Source organism: Zootoca vivipara, chromosome 7 (genome assembly GCF_963506605.1).
Source record: "Zootoca vivipara chromosome 7, rZooViv1.1, whole genome shotgun sequence".
NCBI lineage: Eukaryota > Metazoa > Chordata > Lepidosauria > Squamata > Lacertidae > Zootoca > Zootoca vivipara.
The window spans coordinates 44,782,863-44,803,571 of record NC_083282.1 but is presented as its reverse complement, the minus strand read 5'-3'; the positions used below and the strand labels follow the sequence as shown (position 1 = coordinate 44,803,571).

Below are 20,709 nucleotides of genomic sequence, written 5' to 3'. Positions count from 1 at the left end.
GCAGCATGGGTTGGGGGTTAAGATTGCTCCATTCATGTCCCCAGGGATATGCTAAGTCTCGAAGATTTGGCCTGTGTGAGTGGGAAAATTAGATTACTCTTGCGTTCCCTTCAATATGGAACATGAAAAATGGAATAGTGGAAGCAAAGTGCACTCTTGATGGGATGTGGCAATAGCTCCAATTGCTAGCAACAGGAAATACTGCTTCTGACTGGGGTAAGTAAAGCAAACAGTCAAGGAATATAAATAGGTATTTCTGGGGCTGCTCCTCACTTTGGAAGTTCTAGCAACCGTACAAAGTCCAAGCCTGCACAAATTATCCATGGCCAGGATGAGCATGAGGGTCTTTTAAAAGGCAGAATTTAGAAGATTCATTACTTATTACTTTGAAGTATTGTCCAGCTTACACTGTGGGGGATAGTGTGGTTTAAACAAGTAAAAGAAATAATGACAAAATCGTTATGATCAGAAAGCCTTTGCGGTGTCTGTTCATGCCCATGAGAACCAAATGCATTAGTGTCCAAATTAAATGACAAAACACAGTGTAAACACTTCTGCAACTCGGGTCATACACAGTGTATACAAATCCAGCCAGCCTTTCCGTTACAGTTAAAGCCTAAAAATCAGCTTGAGAGAGAAGGCAAGCCAACCATTTCTACCACAAATTAACCACTTGGGTGCAATGCTTTTGTCACAGTTCCACATCCCAAGCATATCATTCACTCATTTAAAAACCCAGGTTTCAGAGAAGATAGTTTGAACAGCTGGTCCTTCATCAACCATGGGCTCTCCAGCTCAGATGGGCAGTTGCTAAGACTTCAATACCAGCTCCTTGTACTGTAGGGAACAGTTTTTGATGCACCTCATGATTATAGCAAAACTGTTTTAGGCTACTTTTTATTTCACGTGTGTATGTTCCACCTTGATTCCAGTGTGTGCTTCATGGCTCCAGGCACAAGGCAGCATGTTGGTCCCTACAACTTCTATTGTCAGTACTTTCAAAGGTTAGAGTCAGCATGGTCCAACTTGGCAGGCTGCGTATCCTCTGAGCACAAACTCATTTTACAGGCACATATGTTTTAGGAGGTACTTTCAAATAATTCAAATTATTTGCTGAAATTGGTGCCATGAGAATTTATGAACCAAACTATAGACCGGCAACAATGGATATATTGACAACCCCTCTCCTCAAAATGGCCACAATCTAATTTCCCACTTGTATTCATGCCACCAAGCATACCTGATCTGGGGCATGTGACAATAGCTAGTTAGTTAGTAACTCCTTGTGTTGCCTGACACTTGTGTGTGATCTAAGGACCACCATCATTTTAAGGATAACTTTTATTCACTACAGAGCTATTTTGAGTATGCTATGGTCTACATTTGGGGCAGGATTCTAAATAATATCCATTTCACGATGTTGCTTTTACCACCAATGTACTCTCTTGGGTTCACTGATTGGCTAATCATGTGTACTTATCCATATTGGTCTAGTTGAGAAAGGATAAATACTGGAAATGGTGATGGATGAGGAATAGTAGCCCTTCTAGAAAACAGTGGTAAAGTTAAAAGATCATTCATCTGCTTACATTTGGGTTCCAGATGCTGGCTGTTTCCGATCAAGCAGTCCTTGATATCGGCTCCACTCTCTATCACTGCATTATGGCACACAACACAGTTCTGTAAGCTGCACCTGTAATGCAATTATAAATGGGGCTTTATTATTATGATATTTGTTTTATTATTACATTTATATCCCACCTTCTTCAAGGAGTTCATGGTGGCGTACACATTTGTCCCCCTCTCCATTGGATCCTCACAGCAACCCAGGGAGGTAGGCTCAGCTGAGAGCTAGTGACTGCCCCAAGGTCATGCAGTGGGGGCTTCATGGCAAAGTGGAGATTTGAACCCTGGTCTCCCAGGTCCAGGACTCTTGACCACCATACCATGCTGGCTCTGAAATGCAGCAGGAAGTTAGACCAAGAACAGTAGTGACTCCTTGACCAACAATAGCACCGCTACTGCCACCAGGGGACAGGAACCATAACTGTATGGTCTCAGATTCCATCTCTGTTGTAAAAAAAGGATCAGGTAGTAGGTGAGTAAAAAACTCCCTGCCTGAGACCCTGGAAAATGACTGCCAGTCATAGCAGAGCAGACAATACTGGATGAACAAATAGCCTATCCTTGTATAAGGCAGCTTCCTATGAGCAGACCTGGGATAGAAAACCTGCCTTTCTTCCAATTCCAGTCCTCTTCTTTCCCAGCCTGGGTGCTTAGTTGCTATGGCAGAGCTCTGCTGCCAGATGTCACAAAGGAAGCATACAAAAGGACAAAGACAAGACAGTTGCCACCTTTCACATTCAGGATGCTTTTCTATTTGCAGCTTCTACTGCCTTGCAGAGCTCCCCCCACCCTTTTGTATTAGGGTAAATATTGCCACTGACTTTGTATTCATGCACACACAAATACCCTGCTATGTTAAACCAACAAAAGCCAAGGAAATAAAGCCTGGAATGCTCTCTGGTTCAGGGATTCCCAATTGGTGCAACCTTGCACACTGTTTGCTAGAATAACAAGGACATAGCCAAAATAGTGAAAGGTATACTACGGTACTACCCTGCCACAATCTTTGCAAAAGGATGGTTTTAAAAGTCACAGTTAAAGAGTCAGAGGAGAAACAAGCAAGCAAGCACCAGATTCCTAATTTCAGCTCTCTCAAAATCATACACGTAAGCAGCACTATTCCTTTGCATCTCTGTCTCATGAGAATCCATCATCAGACAAAACAGGGATTGTGAAAATCAGTGTTAGAAATATTCACTGGCATTACACACAATTTCCTTCTCAAACACATACCAAAGCATTGTCAGATCATAGGCTTCTTCTCTGTGAACAAAAAAGTACAAAAACGGAAAAGCTACATGGGCATCCAGCTACTTGACCAGATGTGATTTCATTATGTAACAGAATCATAGAATTGTAGAGTTGGAGGAGATCATGAGGGTCATCTAGTCCAACCCCCTGCAATGCAGGAATCTCAAAGCAAATCCAGAAGTTTCGATTCTGTGTGGGAACAGAAAATAACAGCACACAGAAATTCAGAAACCATAATGCTTTTTGAATACTTCCAAAAGGCTGGATTTCTATGCAATTTCCCAGTGCTTTCCCTAGGCCCTTTCACAATGAGACACAATTCTATACAGTATTACTTTTCATCACCTAGTGTTTGGTATCAAATTCCAAAGCTCTGTTAAAACCTGGGTGAATTGGGGGAAAGTTTTAATAATTTTCACATTTTATGACATTTTCTCATTTCTGAATGAAGAAAATGACAGCCTCACTTGAAATGTAAAATTCAAACTTTTCATGTTTCATTCCAAAGTTGCCTACTTGCACCTAAAGAAAGCTGCACTCAAGTCCCCTGGCACAGGATACCGTAGATTTAGACCCTGAGAAATTGCTCCCCCTATTGGTTGCCCTTGTCACTGTTCCAGTGGAACACGGCTCTCAAAGCAGGCAGATTGTCCTGTGAGCACAAGCAGCATATACAGGGCTTCAAATATCAAGACAGAGACCTTGACTGGACTTAATGAAAATTCGCAAGGATACGATCATAATGCCCCGGGTTGCTAAGGAGACCGACTCCCATCTCAGGCAGACAATTGGGAACTGAGCTTCTCCAGTCAAAGCTGAGTTGACAATCCTCTTGTTGAAAAGAATTTAACTCCCTCTGTAAGACATCATAGGGCTCAGAGAGGAGCAGGCCTATGGTATGAAAAGGGAGACATTTTGAACAGGCAAGACTCTCCTTGCTGTAAACCCAACTGCCTCCCCTCTCATACAGCAAGGCTGCAGAGTTATGCATGATGGAGTCATCTAGCTCAGGTTGCCTTGGCAAGGCCTCTTATTGAGATGTTAATAGAGGGGAAAGGCTGTGTAGACAGCTCTCTCCCCTTTTGCTCCCTATCCCTGCTACACTGACACAGCTGCTTCCTTTCCAACAGCTCCATTTACTGCATAGCAGTGATAGCATGAAGAGTATCTACATAGGATTCACTGGTTTACACACTGGAAACCCAGAGTGTTGTTGGGATTTTAAAAAATGCACTCTATGTTCAGGTGCAGCCCTTGCAAGACACCCATGGTTGGTCATTGCAGAGAACTGCAAACTATAACTTTCGAAGCTGAAAGTTTCTCAACATCTTGATTCCAAGTGACTCTAAAACAAATGTCATGGAAAACAAATCAAAGCACACACTCACTTTACTGTTGAATTTACCTAAGCTTCTAAGTTGGCTTCATTTGTGATGCTAGGCTGTGATTTCAGGAGATACATAAAGTAAACTGCTCACCTCTATATTTTCAAAGGGCAAGTTCTTTATACCAGTATGCTTTGGTGTTACAAAATCTTTTACACTGGGAAAAACTGAAATCAATTAGTCTGCAAAGAACTTCCAGAAGCATTCTCTTAAGACATATGGCAAACAGGCAAATACCCTCACCCTCACCCTCTCCTCCATCCCTCCTCCACCACCTTTTTTAACAGGGAGCTTGAGGAAGAGTTCTGTGTTACTCAAAAGCTCGCTTAATTTTTTGTGGCTTTTATTTGGCCTAATAAAGGCATTCTAATACTGCTCTTGTTTGGGCTTATTAAGAAACAAAATTTGGCTACTTTCAACATCTGTTGGGCTGAAAGAATCCGTGAAAGAGAAGAACTCTCATTCTGGATGTCAGATTTCAGCAAAACAAGGGAAACGTATTTTCCAGCTCCAGGATGACAAAAGCTTACCAGGGCTGGAAACGTTTTAAATTCAGTATCTATATGCAGGATTTCAAACACACACTGATAATTCTAAGCTCCCACTATGGCCCTGCCCCACAATAGAGCAGTTTGGCCAGATTTTACCACAGGAGTGGAAAACAAATTGAAGACGTAAAACACATTTTCTGGGTGTTCCTTCCACTCACTGACAGATGTAATACAGTCATTTGGAAATTACTTGCAAATGCTTTTTTGTGCACATTTTAAAAATCAAAGTATAAAGCCTGCCAACAGAAGAATTTTGTGTTTATTTTATTTCAAACTCCTTTCTGTCCCCCCACCCCTGTCCTACCACTGTCAATAAATAAGCTTATTTTCTTATGTGGTAAGCATCTGATTTCCTGGCAATTTGATTTCCAGTTTTGAGTACTGTATCCTTATAAAACTACAAACATAACATTAGCCTGTATAACAGCTTTGATGCTAGCTGTCACCTATGTAAGAATGTATTGGATAGAGTGGTTTCTAATAGGAAACACATTTATTGTTGCGAAAAGGACAATCTACATTTTCAGCACTGTGAAAGTAGATATCTTCTGATCCTAAAATCTGCAGCGCTCACCTTATTAACAAGTCACAAGTGATTTAAAGGTATACAAATTGGCCAATGTGAACACAAAATCAGCCTCTATGCCAATCATAATATATTTAATGCCCATTAAATTCCACAACTCAAGCTTTGTTTAAGAGCCATAGTCAAATTTCAGGCTGTATACAAAATAGAACACAGAAATCAACAAAGACTTTATGAGACAAAATAGTATTTATTGCGCTGAAAAACCTGTAAGGTATCTTGTAATTATTATTATTTTAATAAGTAACGAGGGTGGTCTCTTTGCTTAATAAGTCTAAGGAAAATGATGAAATTAAAAATGTCATGCATGGGCAGAGTTGATGCTGTTAGAATTAATACACTCCTGAGGTTTCTTTTTGTCTTTGAACATGTGCCAATTAGTATACCTGTACAAATACTGACAACTTGGCAGGAAAATGTTATCTAACTTTAGTTGGTAGGGTAAATGATAATGAGTTTCTTTGCAGAATTCAAAAGAGAAAGAGAACAGCCTGCCCAAACTCTTACTATTTTGTCATGGCACTGAAAATGACACATTAAATACATGGCACAAGCCCATTGGAAGATATTCCGTTGTTCCATTTGGAACTGTTTTACGTGTTTTGCAATTGTAGTGGTTTTGTTTTTATAATGGTATATTCAGTGGTTCCCAAGTGGTTTTCTCCACGGACCACTTAAAAATTGCTGAGGATCTTGGTGGACCAATTCATCATTTTTCTGCCTCTTGTAGCAATCACAATATACCGTGATAGGGGCTGTATGGCTTTTATTTGTATCTTTATTGCTTTTTTTATTTCTTATATTGTACAGTATTGTATCTATAACAATTTGAATTCCACAGAATTCTATGGAATTCAAATGGCAAGTGAGTTCTTCACAGACACAGTGCAGACCACGTGACCACTTTGGGAACGCGTGGTATATTTTATTGTTGCAACCTGTGAAGGGCAGATAAGAAATTGTGTGTTTCTAAGTATACAGAAAACTAGAGAGTAACAAAAGATCTCATTATCGAAATACAGAATGGAGAAATGGGAAAAATATAAAAACAGCATTCACTGATTTTGAAATACTAGTTGTTAATTGGAATGATTCTAAAAATGTTATTTAGAATTCACTGTCAATTTGCTATCTGTTAATTACTAGTATGAAACAAATCTTTAAGTGGAGAAAATATGCTTGAACAAAATTGGTGCAGTGCCTGGCTGGGATAAAATCTGTACTAAATGTTTTGACATGTCAGTTAATATTAATATGAGGGAAACATTATAAAATAATAATAGTATTTGAGCCCCAACAAACTGAAAACTATGATTATGTCATTCATAAATGCTGGAGATGTGATCTATTGTGTGATAATGTGTCATGGAAATGTTTTCTGACATTACAACGTACTTGCTTTATTGGATGGAATGGTGAGAGATAAATATGACATGTTCACCTCTCCTTTATTAATAGTGGGTGGAATTCAACTGGTGCTCTTGTGCTCATGCTAGTGGAAGAGGAGTGGAGGCATTTTTGCCTCTCACAAACACTCTGCAGCTCCCACTGAAAACTAGCTCCAAGGGGTTTGGGGGACCCTCCAGGACAGGGTGAAGAGTGGCACAAGGAGCTATAGGGAGAAGGGGGAACTGGCAAAAACCACCTCTCTGTGCTGTTAGTGGATACCACTTGATTGCTCCTATGACAGAGCATGAGACTCTTAATCTCAGGGTCTAGGTGATGGGTTCATGCTCCATGTTGGGCAAAAGATTCATGCATTGCAAGGGACTGGACTAGATGACCTTTGTGGTCTCTCCCAACTCTACAATTCTAGGATTCTGCATGAGATTAAAAGCCCTTTCATGAGCAAAAGGGCATCAAATGGAGGTGGCCAATTGACTAGTTGCTAAAAATGGGCATGGACCAAAAAAAAAAAACAATTTAAAAATGGTTCTCCAAAGAATGGTACATTGTACAAATGTCTAAACTTACTGAGATTGTGAAACTTGGGATAAGGAAGCCAACAAATGGAAACTTTTGTGAAAACATGGCATCTATTCATTAAATTTGGAAGGCTTTGTATATGAATGTTTATACAGGTTTTTAAGTTCAGTAGCATAATTGTGTATTCTTTTTTTGTTTTGTTTGAAAGTTTTTTTTAAAGAGTTTTAAAAAAACTTAACAATGAAAAAGCTAACAACCACAACAAAACTGTGAGGCACCACAAACAGTTTGACTTAGAACTGAAATTACAACTAGGAGTTTTGATCGGCTTCAAGCAAATCCAAGTAGCTGAACTGGTCTTCTCTGGAGAGGAAGGAATTTAGCCCAATTTTGTGATGCTAATGCAGACACAGCCATCTGATGCTAAAATTATGTTAATATGTTGACCAGGTGTGATACAGAGAAAAAAGGGGTTGGGAGCCTGACTTTTGAGAGAAATGGGGGGGGGGGAGAGCATGGAGAAGAGGAGTGATGACCAAGAAGTTGGTGGGGGTGGGTAGATTACAAGGATTTAAGTCTTTAAAGCAGAGACCACCTAACAAGATGACTCTGAAATGCTTCTAATTTCAGTAAAGCCGCAACCCACTCCCTCCCCTCCCCCATGCCTCCATTGTAAACAACTAATCCCAGCAGAAAACAACAGAGAGTAAAATGTATACTCATTCTGCAGCATTCCAGGCCTTGCTTTATCTTTTATTTATTTTTCTAAGAGGTCAGAGATTGTTTGAAAGAAGGGGGAGGGAGGGAGGCAAAGACACAGGCCATCTCTTGTGTGGGCTTGAAGGAAGCTGTTTTAAAGGCAATGTCCAAGAACATACAATCTGGAGTTTTTATAGCAGAGCAATCCCAGGCCTCATTCTCTCCCCCCCCCCCCAATTTTGTGGTAAAGCTACACAGCTTTAAACCAAAGGACAGGGTGGTCGATTACTTCGGAAAGAAATGTAAAGAATTGGGAAATAATTCCTTTTCCTGTTGAAACTATAAATAAGGAAAGCTGATTTACACAGTGCCAGGACTGCTGACTTTCAAAGCTTGCTATCTGTCTATAAATCAAGTGCGTTGAGGGAAGTTAACTCTATACTTAAAGAGAGAGAGAAAAGCAAAGCCTCCACCACCTAAAGGTAGCGAGAGAGCCAAGGAATTGTGGTCTTCTATTCTCTTTAGCCCCAGAAAAATGCATCTGAGTGAAATCAAACATAGTGTGGAGGAGTGGGGGAATGGGAAGGGCGGGAGACTAAAATCTGCAGCGTTCAGCATACAAGGAACAGGCTGCAGAAATCCAAAACACAGCCCATAATTACAGGCTACCCGCCAATTATTTAGGACTCAGTGATTAAAGTAATGAACAGCCATGGAGGAAAAGGAGCTTAGATGACTGAGGTCAAGACCTCAAGCAGAGCCCCAGCCCTAGACTTGGCTACCCAAAAAGGTATGGATGACAAACCCTTGCCTTGCAGCCAGTCTACCGACATGGAGAAGCACAACACATCTATTCTTTTATGGGGTGCTTTTAAATGCCAGGGTAATGGCTAATGGAGCAGCAGCCATCTATTATTTGACACAGGGCAAGGCTGGCAATGTGGCATACTTCAACAAGCCCTGGCTGGATTTTGCACGAGGGCTTATGCTGCTCTGAAGAGTTGTGAAGGAATATGTGATGAATCATTCAGCCCCAGTAAGGGAACAGGAACTTGTAAAGTTTTCATCCTTTTGGTCAAAATTATTGCAAGTTTGGAATATGCATATTTCATGTCAGAACCTGGGATAGTCTAGAAATCTTGCAGCTGTATTGAACATTCAGCTTCTTAAAACAATCTTGATCAACCTGTCTCAGAGCTGGTGTCTGTGTCTCCAGGACCTGGTGTCCTAGAAAACTTCGACATCTATATCAAGGGTGTCAAGACTGGCTCAACATTTCAAGGCTCCTGAGGGAACCACAGATCTCTGTATTGTATTGGCAGCCCCACAGATGTGGCAGGATATACAGTAGATTTTTAAATTCCATACAAGCCTGGAATCTGCTAACCTGTATTGTGATGGGACTGAAATGTTACCTTTGACTGCTTTGTCAGGGCATGACTCTCAGGGACTATTGATCTATGGATCTGAATCGTTTCCGGAACTCACTTAATTCACAAGTTTTCAAGGTAAAGATGTAGTCGCTTTCTAGAAAAAGGTCTAATATAGCACAGAGGCTGTTGGTACAATTGCTCCTAAGTGCTTCTCTACTCTACTCCAAAGCCACCCATAATTGTAGATTCAGTCAATTACATTGCTTACAGAGAAGCAAAGCAGCAGGAGTGACAATGCAAGTTTGAATCTGACGAAATATGCCAGAGCCAATTAGAAGGGCTATAATGTGGCATAAAAATCACCAACACAGTTATGCCCAGAAGTGCTGTTCTAGCTGGTACAGAGACTATGTTTCCCATGTTTGAATATTATGGTATTTAAAGCTAATGTGGACTCTCTTTTTTTTTTTGCAAAGCAATTTGCAGATAAAATACTACAAGCTTACTTTGATTATTGAAGCAGAATCCAAAACAGAGATGTCACAGTACCTGCTTGTCAGAACTGCTTAGATACATTTCAGTTGTTGCCGAAATATGTTTATATTCAGGAATTATTAGTGCAGTTGTCAAAACCCTGTCCCTAGGTTATTTCCCAACTGCTTAACACAATACTGTAACATTTATTTCAGCCATGTATTTGTTACAATGTTTGTGTTACTGGAACATCTTATCTTTGATCATTGGATCATAATGGAAAGGCTTTTTATTCTTCCTTGTGTGGTCGGATCTTTACTTTTGAGATTATGTCCCACAGACCTCTGGATCAAATTTAACCCCAAACACTCATTGCAATGCACCTGCACTCTCCATCCTTTCACTTTTCTGCCTAAGAGCAGAACAGATTTCTTTTTTTAAAAAACACCTAAAAACAGCATGAGAATTTCTTACTGTGGCCACTTGCTGAATTCAATAAGGCAATAAAGGCTATGGCACTGCTTTGGGAAATAGTTTAATGTTTGCAGTAACAGCAGACCCCATCACCTTCTATTCTCATATAAAGTACCTACATATTTCATATGCTTGATATGGAGAATTATCCATTCAGATAAGTTCTCTTCAGATTTAGGTGCCGTTCTCCAACTTTAAAACAGAGTGAAACAGCCTTCTGACTTGGAGGAGGGGAAGAGAGAGAAGTCACATAAGTGCTATTATATTTTCATTACTTCCTGCAATATTTTCAATTATGTACCTTCATCGTTGCTTCCAGCAAAGTGCAATGAACAGTTCTGTAGAACTCTTCAGTGTAAAATGCATCATGTAAAATAAGGAAGGATGGGGGCAAATGGTACAAATGTCTCAATTCTTCAAGCGGGGACTTGGTCTTTTGGCAGGGCAACAGCATCACCCCCTCTCCTATTAAATCCAGTGGGCATTCCTACAAGCTTATGGGCCATTATGCAATGGTTCTGGGTGGTCTGCTAACTAGAGTCCTTCATTATGGTGAAGGACATGTAAGGTGTCAAGAAGCGACATTCTCTATTAGTATAATGCAGTGCAGAGCTCATCCTGGAGCTCCAGAGGCATAGTTGGCCAGGCCCAACGCCAAAGCAAGCATCTTGCTGGCTGTTTCTTGTCTGTCTTTGGCAAGAGCTGCTTTGGCGTTAAATATAAATCTTATATGTAGAATATTTTTGTCCTTTTTAAGTGGTGGACATCTTCCACAAAGCCCACTCAGTATAAACAGGGAGTTCCAAATTCGTGCTGCTTCAGTTTTGTGGGGCAAATGCTTTCTCCAGAACAGAAACAAATTCTGGTTCATATTAATGCCAGAGCACTTTGTTCAGACCATAACTGCCTGACTGATGGCAAAGTGTCCTCCAGAAAGAATCTACCATTTATCACTGGACATAAGTAGCCTGCATCAGTGTGTCCAATATGATCATCCTTAGTCTAGCCCCACAAGGAGCATGCCAAACTGGCAACTGAAGAGGAGGCATTCCTGTGACAGTTACCATCCTAGGATGCAGACCACCACAATATAAAATGTTTTGATCATCTCCACATGAGTTCCACATTATTTGCAGCTTTGCAACTATGAGGTTGGAAACAACTTCATTTTCTCATTCCTACTCAAGAGGGATTATGTTGTAAAATATATTTTATGATGCCACACAAATATTGCCTTGGCAGCAGGCTTGTTCCCTTGTACGTGTTATACAAGGTGGGGGGTGGGAGAAAGCTTCTGTGCTTGTACCCCTATAAATCCCCAATACCACCCTGGGCTTAATTAGAACTTTCTTCAGATCGCTTGCAACTTTGTACATCAGGTGCTGATTTGGCACCATCGAGGAAACAACTCATAAACTTCACAATCAATCTGCAGTTAGCAGCCAACTCCTCTTGCCTTGCTGGTTGGGTTTTTCTCTCCCCTCCCCCACCCTTGTACACATTCTCATAGAAAGTAGCATTAAATTGGAGACATGTGGTAGGCGGCAGCGGAGCTTAACTAGACACATGTGCTCTTTCTCCCATCAGCCTGCTGCCTGAGGAACAGTGAATGCATCTACATCATCCACTCAGGCAGGTAACTGAAAAGGTGCTTTAGAAAAACACAACCACCACCAAGCAGCAGCTCATTTCTTAACTATGACTGACTGTAGAAGGTCCCAGATATTTCTATCCCTTTTCCATATAAAATATAATTGAGGCAGCTTACAAACAATTAAGTACAATAACATAATGTAAGCCAGCTCACAGCAGCCGCTTCAGTAGGAGTAAAATCTTTATCTCCCAATTGTTTCATTGAAATAAAGCCACTGCTCATCTGAAAGTGAACAGTGATGGGACCAGGTGTACTGGCCTGTGTAGAATGTTCCAGATTCTGGATGCCACATGTATCATCTAGGTTGTGTTCAAATATTGTTGCTTATTCCTCCCCAACCCTTTCAAAACTCCCAACAACTTATCCAGGCTCTTTCACCTCAGCTTCCTTGTCTGACCACACTGATTCCCATCACAATGATCCTTAGCATTTAAACTGAGCAATTCTCTTGGTGCACTCCACTGAATGAACAGGAGCTATACAAAAGGACAGGGCTTGCTTTTGCAATGCCCATTCATTTTCAAGCAGCATGAGCAGAATTTCCCCATAGACTGTGCCCTGTGGCAAGGGTGCTATCAGATACCAAAGTGCCTGTTCACTTCCCTCAAGTCATCATCCCCACAAGTGACCTCCCTTGTCTGTTTTATCACATGATACCAAGCTTTCAATCTCAAGGCCCTTCAGATCACTACCCAATCCCTGTCCAAGATTTTATCCTCACCTGTTCCTTGAATTGACCTGTAAATTACCTAATTAGGCAAGTTACCTCATTTAACAAGTGTCTAAGTATACAAAGAGTCATAGCACTATTACTGAACAATACCTCAATCGAACTTCATACTGTATTGTGCTTGTGAAGCTCACCCACTTGCATTCCCCTTGAAGAATATGCAAGTGATCCTCAACAATGACATCTTTTCAGATGGAGACCCTAGTCATGCAGCATATCTGCCTGGTTGGTGAGGACAGCAGGTGTGAGATCTCTGCACGATCATGTGCCATTAGTGTGTCTGGCTCACACATTCTGTGAGGTGTCTGTGAGGGGGAGGGGCTCCCACTGCCATCAAAGTGCAAATCAGGGCAGCGATTCTCTCTGGCCCCTTAACTGGGAGGGGACATGTTTAAGTGGCTGCTAAAGATTTATTAGGTTCAAGCATCAAATGTATTTTTACACACCAAACAAATGGAGGCCAATATGGATTATCTAGACCAGTTCTAAAAATGCAAGAAAACTGCAGGATTAGAAGTCATCTATCATTCCTAGATTGAGTGTTCTATTACCATGCTTATAGGCAAAAACTCTATGCCTTCACTTGGGAAAAAACAAAACAAAAAAAGTGGCCCAGAAAGTACTTTGTTGATTTTATCTTGTCTTTTAACACTTCTATCCCAATGGATTAACCATGCAGACCCAGAGGCAAACATTTTATATACAAACATAGCCAGCTTAAGCCTATGGCATCTTGGAATGCAGCCGAGCACATCCAGTGTTTTAAGTAATATGCTGAAAATAAAACTGACTGAATTATACAATAAGAGCAAAGAGCCTGCCAAACATGTTACTGTTACCAATGACATCAGTTTTACTCTGATGACATTCACTACCACTTGTCATTTGGCAAGCAATCTCCCCAGATGTGCTGTGCATGCCACATGATAGGCAAAGCCAGCTCAATGCTGTGAGAACTTGGCTAGAAGTTCCCAATGGAACGGCTACAGTCTCCTGCCCATGTTATAGTAGCAAACTGAGTATTTTTAACATGGAGAATAATTATAAATTGTAGAGCTCTGTGACAAGTAGCAACAGAATCCCTTTTCAAGGTGTTGGTTGAGCATGAGACTAGACACCTAGACATTCCAATTAAACAATGCACAGATAATTTGTCAATTGAGTATCCCTGAGGTGTTTCCTCTACATTCCATTTACATGTCAAAAACTGAAATTTGGGTAAGACCTTGATGTTTCTGCTTCACTGTTTTCCCCCCAACTTGATGAAATTCAGGATTAGCAACTCCAAAGGTGGATATCTCTACCACTATTGACTAAATGGAAATATGCAAGTTTGTCCTTTGTCAACTTTGCTTCCAAGATAGTATACAGTGGTACCTCTACTTTCGAATTTAATGCGTTCCGAACACACATTCATAAGTCGAAAAAAATTGTAAGTTGAATCCCATAGGAATGCATTGGGAGAAAAAAATCGTAAGTAGAAGCAACCCTATCTAAAAATTCGTAAGTAGAAAAAAATCCTATCTAAACCGCATCCAAGATGGCGGACGGAGCTCCATTCGTACGGTAAGTAGAAACATTCGTAAGTAGAGTTATTCGTAAGTAGAGGTACCACTGTATCATTGTTCCTTCCCCATCCACTGTCTGATGTTCCATTTCCCTTGAGAATCAGCATACTTCTTGTGAATCTCCTACCTCTAGCCATAACATCTATTAGAATCTGCAGCATAAGTAAGAGCCACTACAGTGACCATAGTTATGATCCTTAAACAGGACCATTCTAATTCTCCACTTTCTACATGGCTATGGAATATCTAGGTTTAAATTCATGGATTGTTATCCTGACACCCAGTTTGGCTCTGAGTAAAACTAGTTATGAATCATTCTGGGGTTCTAGGATCAACTTTAATGCTACAAAAAAGAGGCTCACTTGCTCTGGTGAAAGAAGCAGTAAATGGAATAATATGAATGGCATCTTGAAGCTATGCTTCTATTAAGATTTTCTCTCCCCAGCACCTTTTGATACTGTGCAACAATCCTTGACTGGTCACAACAACTGGATTTCAGGCTGTAGAAACTCAGGCAGATTACCTACTGTTAGGGATGGTTGAGGTGGGCTGGGGGAGAGTTGCTTCTATTTAGTTGAACTAGCTTTGATGCAGAGATTGGGTATTAACTCACCAGCTTCTTAAGGCAACCACAATAATACAGCTTGTGTGCTCACTGCTCATTGCAAGCCACACTCTTCCATTGGTCACATATGTGGCAGAAAGAGCAGAACAGAACCAATGAGAGAGCTTGGAGCCAAGGGTCACCTTTCAGTTATTGCCAGGGCCCCGTAGCTGTTTGCATGGTAAGCAGCCTAAAAACAAGACTTAAGTGTCAAACACTCAGAGGCATAAATCATGACTCCTACCTTGACACACTTTAGCCAAAGTAAAAAAAGCCAACACCCATTTCCCAGCTGCTGTAATGATTGAAGGAGAGCATGTGGCTACTGTGCACTGTGCATAGATACACCTGGCTGGCAACTGAATAGTCTCTGCATTGTGGGTAGCAGTTTCCTCCTGGCTGCACAACTCAGTGCAGTCATTTGTCACTGAGCCCTTGGGAATGTCCACAAGGAAACATGGGCATTTTCTACGCTCCTGCCTGTCACCTGATTTGCCAGCATCTCTCAGCACTTACGGTATACTCTTCTATAAATTACTTCCTATAACAGCTTTTACCAACGCACCCCACCTGCCTGCCAAACCTGGTCAAGCATGCCTGTCTTTCAGCACATATGAAACTTGCGTTAGTTTACTGCCTCCTGAAATGGAAGAGCAAGTGGTGTAGTGAGGAAAGCATTAAGGAGACAACTGATTATCTCACTTAGCTATATTGGATTCTTTAAAAAAATAAAATGCTGAGGATTACTTAACCAAACTAGGAATCTAGACTTGATGTAAAAGAGAAGTGGCTCATCATTGTTGAGTACTACAAGATATGGTAACCATTTCTGTCATAGCAAATCAATGGGCACATGCACTCTAATTTAAAGATAAACATTATTAAAGAGTGGCCTTGATGCAAATTCTAAATGTCTCCACATTTCTTTATTGTTGAAAACAGCACTGTAAAAACTCTCAGGTGAGAAAGTGAGCTAAACTACAACTCTAAAGAGAAGATCCTATCTGTTATTTGGTGCTGAATTCCTGATTCATTTCATGAAGGCCAAGCAGCACAAGGGCTGTTTTGGGTTGATGGGATTTCACATATACCTTAGAAGAAATACTCAATCTAACACAGAGGAGCTCTATCAGAGGGTGAATCGTGGACAGCAAAGCAGATGCGTAATGGAGTTTTAAAATATTTAATAATTAGAATAGTGTAGGAAAGTATTATTTAATGCCACAGCAGAAGGTACAGAATAATTTCACACATGAGGTATTCAAAATATTTCCTCACCCAATGAACAATCAGCTTTTGATATTCACTGCTAAATGTAGTATTTAAAGCACCCAGAGCCATTTTGTTTGTCAAATGCAGGGTGCTAAATTAGAATAATAATAAAAACCTGCAGTTACTCTTTAAAATATCCCATTTGTTTATACACTGGAGATCCTTATATCCCAAGCTTTCCATTTTCACCAAAAAACTATTTCTCTCCAAGGTAAAACTCTCAACAGAATATGAGTGCCATTTATCAAGTGTAATTCATGGCACCAAAACTGTATGGGATCAATTTACAAATGAACCGAAGGCTAGCCATTACTTTTGAGCCAAAGGATTTATGATGTCCTCAATGTTTGACAACTGGGCACCACACTCACCTGTAGTTTCCTTTTTTAAGTACAGTGTTCTCCAGAGATCTGACATCTTTTGCTTCCTCCCCTCCACCCAAGCATGTGCCTGTGAGAACCAACTTCACATTTTTCAGGAGTCTCACCACTCTCATGAGAGCTATGAGTCAATGTCAAGCTTAAGGAAAAGGAGTCAATACTTGTAGAGTTTCCTATACACTAGTGCTCAGAGGAGGCTGCTCTGTAAAGGGAGGCAGAAAACTGTCATGGCAGCTGCCATTTAGGTAACCATTTGGGTTTGTTTGTTTGTTTGTTTGTTTTTTAAATATGGAATGCTTCATGAATTTGCATGTCATTCTTGCACAGGGGCCATGCTAATCTTCTCTGTATCGTTCCAATTTTAGCATGTGTGCTGCCGGAACAAGCACAGTAACCATTTGTTTTTATCAAGGGATAAAACTATGCTGAAGGACTGGAAGGTCGGTGTAACAAAGACTGCGGAAAGCCCTGGGAAAATCCACAGGCAGAGGCTGCAATCCTTGGGGAAAATCTGTGTGAGTCCTACATAAACAAATAATAAATGCTGCCACTTAGCATTTGTGGAGTGTATGGGGTGTTAGGAGGACACACAATGCTCCTTTTGGGGTAGTTTGTCCACCTTTGGTCCCCACCCTGCACTCATCTCTCACCTGTGGCTGATGGAAGCTGTCAGCATGTGACAGCAGCCATATCCTAGAAACGGCTTCAACTGTCCAGCTAAAGCAGGTGAGGGTAACCGATGGGTCTCAAACCCTTAGTTAGTTAGGGACTTCCCCTGCATGGAAAGACAGGCTATGGTGTATCAAGCAGGTGAGACCGGTAGTGAGTCCAACAGTCAAGAAGATGGTTTTTGCACGTACTGTAGAGGTACCGGTAAGTGAGGGACAGATGGGGCTTGCCAACCTAGAAAGGTTGTGGTTGTGCTAAGGTAACGTTCACTGTAGTGCTACACTGAATGCAACCTCTTACCTTTGCAACTTAACACTTATTTATCTTTCATCATTTTTCTTTTGGTCTTGGGAGATGAAAGCTTCTGTCCTGGGGCTTTCAGCCAAGATCAAGTGTGCTCGGAATACTCTTACTTCAGCAGACATTGGTGAGTCAGTAACCAAAACTTAAACATGTCAAACCACAAAAAAATTAAGAAAACTACCTACCCTTCCTCAATCCTGACAGAGTTCATGATGATACAGTTAGTAATTTTAACTTTGTCTTTGATCACACATGCAGTACCAATGACAGAATGTTTAATTGCCGTTTTCTCTCCTAGTTGTGTTGATGCACCTACAATGCTGTCAGATCCAACCTTGAGAGGAGCAGAAAGAAAACATAGTTAAACTTCCTATTTTCCTTTTATGGGTGCTTCTAGTCCAATGAGCACAGAACAGATACAAAGGATTCATGGAAGCTTAAATGAAAACCAGCAGGGAAGAACAGTCCCTTACAGCAGACTAGGAGATGGGAACCCAGACAGATATTTGATCTCTGAAAAAAGCTATGCCTTCCCCATGTCATATGAAGCATGTTTGTGACCCAAGAGTCTTTTCCACATAAACAAGGTCTGTTTATTTCTTTTCAGTGCTGTAGAACTAAAGAACTGGCTCCAGGATATGAGTCTTAGTACTGAAGAGGGTGGTGCAATCTTTGCTCATGTAGAACTGCGTATGTGTGCACTACAGCTAGTGACAACACCCACCCTGTGGAATGCCCTCCCATCAGATGTCAAGAAGATGAGTAATTATATATCTTTTAGAAGACATCTGAAGGCAGTCCTGTATAGGGAAGCTTTTTAAGGTTTAATGTTTTACTATGTGTACATATGCTGGAAGCCGCCCAGAGTAGCTGGTGCAATACACTATAAATAAATTAACAACAACAACAAATAATAAATAAATAAATAAATACAGCTACCATAGTAGAGCAATGGTGTCCAATGGTCAGAGTCTATGAGGATGCAGGAAAAAGCATAATACTACTGTTGGTTGCTGCTCTCACTTAGAATTTAATACTTTCCAATACATCTTGTTGTAAATGGTAATTGGTTGCATTAGGTGGGGGAAGACAGATCTGACTGAATGCTTACCTCAAGATCTACAAATTTGATACATAACAACGATGCCTGTCTGATGGATCAGTTTGAGAGAGGAGCTGACTTGACTTGAAGCTGGATGCATTCTGGCCCAGTCTGTACAATTATATATTGGTTAAATAAGCTGAGCTATGTGTGAGCCTTATGCCTGTAGGCATGCAAGCACTTCCCTTTTCAGTGCACCTGAATGCAGTGTGGTAGTTTTCAATTAACCATAGTTTCCTATATATCCAAACCAGGAAACTATGGTTACTAGCCTCAAAACAAACCAGCATCTTTAACCATGTTTGAGAGTTTGTTTAAGACCTTGTCTTTTTCTAAAGTTGGTAACCACGGTTTCCTGGTTCAGATGAAATGTAAAAATAGGGTTAATTTGGGACAACCATACTGCATTCAGGCACCTGGGCATAGCAACAGGGAGCAGCTGCCCCCCCAGCTGCCCCCCTAAATCAGGTAAAGAAATAAATATACTTAACTGACCATTTGTGTCACAGATAACTCGGTTCTGCCCCCCTCCCAATATAAAGCCTCCCCCCTCCAAAATAAATCCTGGCTATGCCCATGTTCAGGCATGCTGCAAAAGGGTGTGGCTGCATGCATGAACACAATTATCACTCATATCTCAGCAATGAGAACTTTCATTGTATTAGACAGACTGTTAATATGGAAGGAAATCATGTAAACTAAGGACTTTTTTTTGTCCCAGCACCCCATATACAGAGATGTTGCTACTCACCAGACCTCTGTCAATTACTTGTGCAGTACAGTGAACCAGAGGTTCTTCTGGGCAAAGCGAAAACAGCATTTTAGGAACCTGAAAGATTATATCCAAAGTCACAAGTTACAATCCGTTGCAGAACTGGGATAAAAATCTACACCCAAAGGGTTTGTTGGAACAGAATGGTCCTCAATAGGTACAAAAAGACAGCAAAAAAATGCATTTATCTGATATATATCAGGAGGGAGTTCCAAAGTGTAGCTGCCACCACGTTAATAATCTGATTTGTACATCATATGGAATGAATCTCCTGATGCAATAGTATCTAAAGGAGTGCTCCTGCAGACTAAAGTGATTGTCTAGGTATATATGTGGTGAGACAATCTTGTGGGTGTCTTAGGCCTTTTTTTCAGCCGGAACTCTCAGGTGGGCGCCATTGCTATTTTAAGAGAACAAGGGAGGTGTTCATGATGAGAGAGAAAAATACTACTAGTCCTAGTTAATTAAAAGCAAGCAATATTATTAGAAGCAATATGCTATGTGACTAGAGAGCTATGACCTAGAGCTAGGAATGGATGTGTCGGGGAAATATTGGGGCACCATCAATTTTAGTTCTCTCAGTTTCTCATTTTTCCAATCTGAAAGTCAGTTCTCTGCATCTTTTTTGTCAATCCTCACAAAATTTCTTCAGCATTTTAGTGTGAATTTCTCCTAATAAACCTCTTTTTGTATGCAGTTTTTACTAATATACACATTTTTGCAAGCACTGCTGAACTCTTTCCCTTCCAGCCGTTTCCTTGCTCAAAACTGTTCCATCACAAGCTCCTTTCCTGCCCATCTGTAGAAGAAAAGGTGCAAGAGCTTTGTGAAGCTTTAAAATGTGTACCCCAGTTAAATAATGCAAAAATTGTCAACTAAAAGGACACCATTCCTTCCTGTTGCCTATTGAGAAAATGAAAATAACTAAGAGGCAACTATCAGCTATGCACCTAAGAAATAAACATTCCAAACAACCCAACAATTTTCCCCCTATGCTAGTTCTGCTACCTAGATTTACACATCAGAAGTTGAGTAGGAAAACTCAATTGCTGCTATATAGAAGGCAAGGACCAGGCATGAAGAAGAGACAAAGGCCCCTCCTCCCCAATTACAATTTTGGGCTAGCTCAGGATCAGGCAGTTGTTAGGTCACTTTTTGTTCCAAGTTGAAGGCCTGTTTTGCCTGCGTAAGGGCTAAAGACCTTGTGCATATCGCTGGACATATTTAGCTACCTTGAAGACTTAAGAGATGAGGAGAGAGGAGCCAGAATATATTTATTATGTATTTATGTATTTATTATTTAAAGTACC

At 40.7% G+C, this 20,709-nt stretch overlaps 1 protein-coding gene and 1 non-coding gene across 3 annotated transcripts in view; both read right to left on the bottom strand.

The window, feature by feature from the left end:
• The window catches only part of EIF2B3 (eukaryotic translation initiation factor 2B subunit gamma), an 80,646-nt gene that overhangs the window by 5,013 nt on the left and 54,924 nt on the right, over window positions 1–20,709 (bottom strand). For both annotated transcript variants that reach the window (XM_035121471.2, XM_035121470.2), the window contains exons 9-11: window positions 19,379–19,456; window positions 17,711–17,859; window positions 1,590–1,693 (exon numbers count right to left, since the gene is read on the bottom strand). In XM_035121471.2, the coding sequence (XP_034977362.1) occupies window positions 1,590–1,693; window positions 17,711–17,859; window positions 19,379–19,456 (331 nt within the window). The remainder of the gene's footprint in view (window positions 1–1,589; window positions 1,694–17,710; window positions 17,860–19,378; window positions 19,457–20,709) is intronic.
• LOC118089585 (U6 spliceosomal RNA) lies at window positions 16,836–16,942 on the bottom strand. The gene has a single exon (XR_004693143.1). It is a non-coding gene; the product is annotated as a U6 spliceosomal RNA (small nuclear RNA).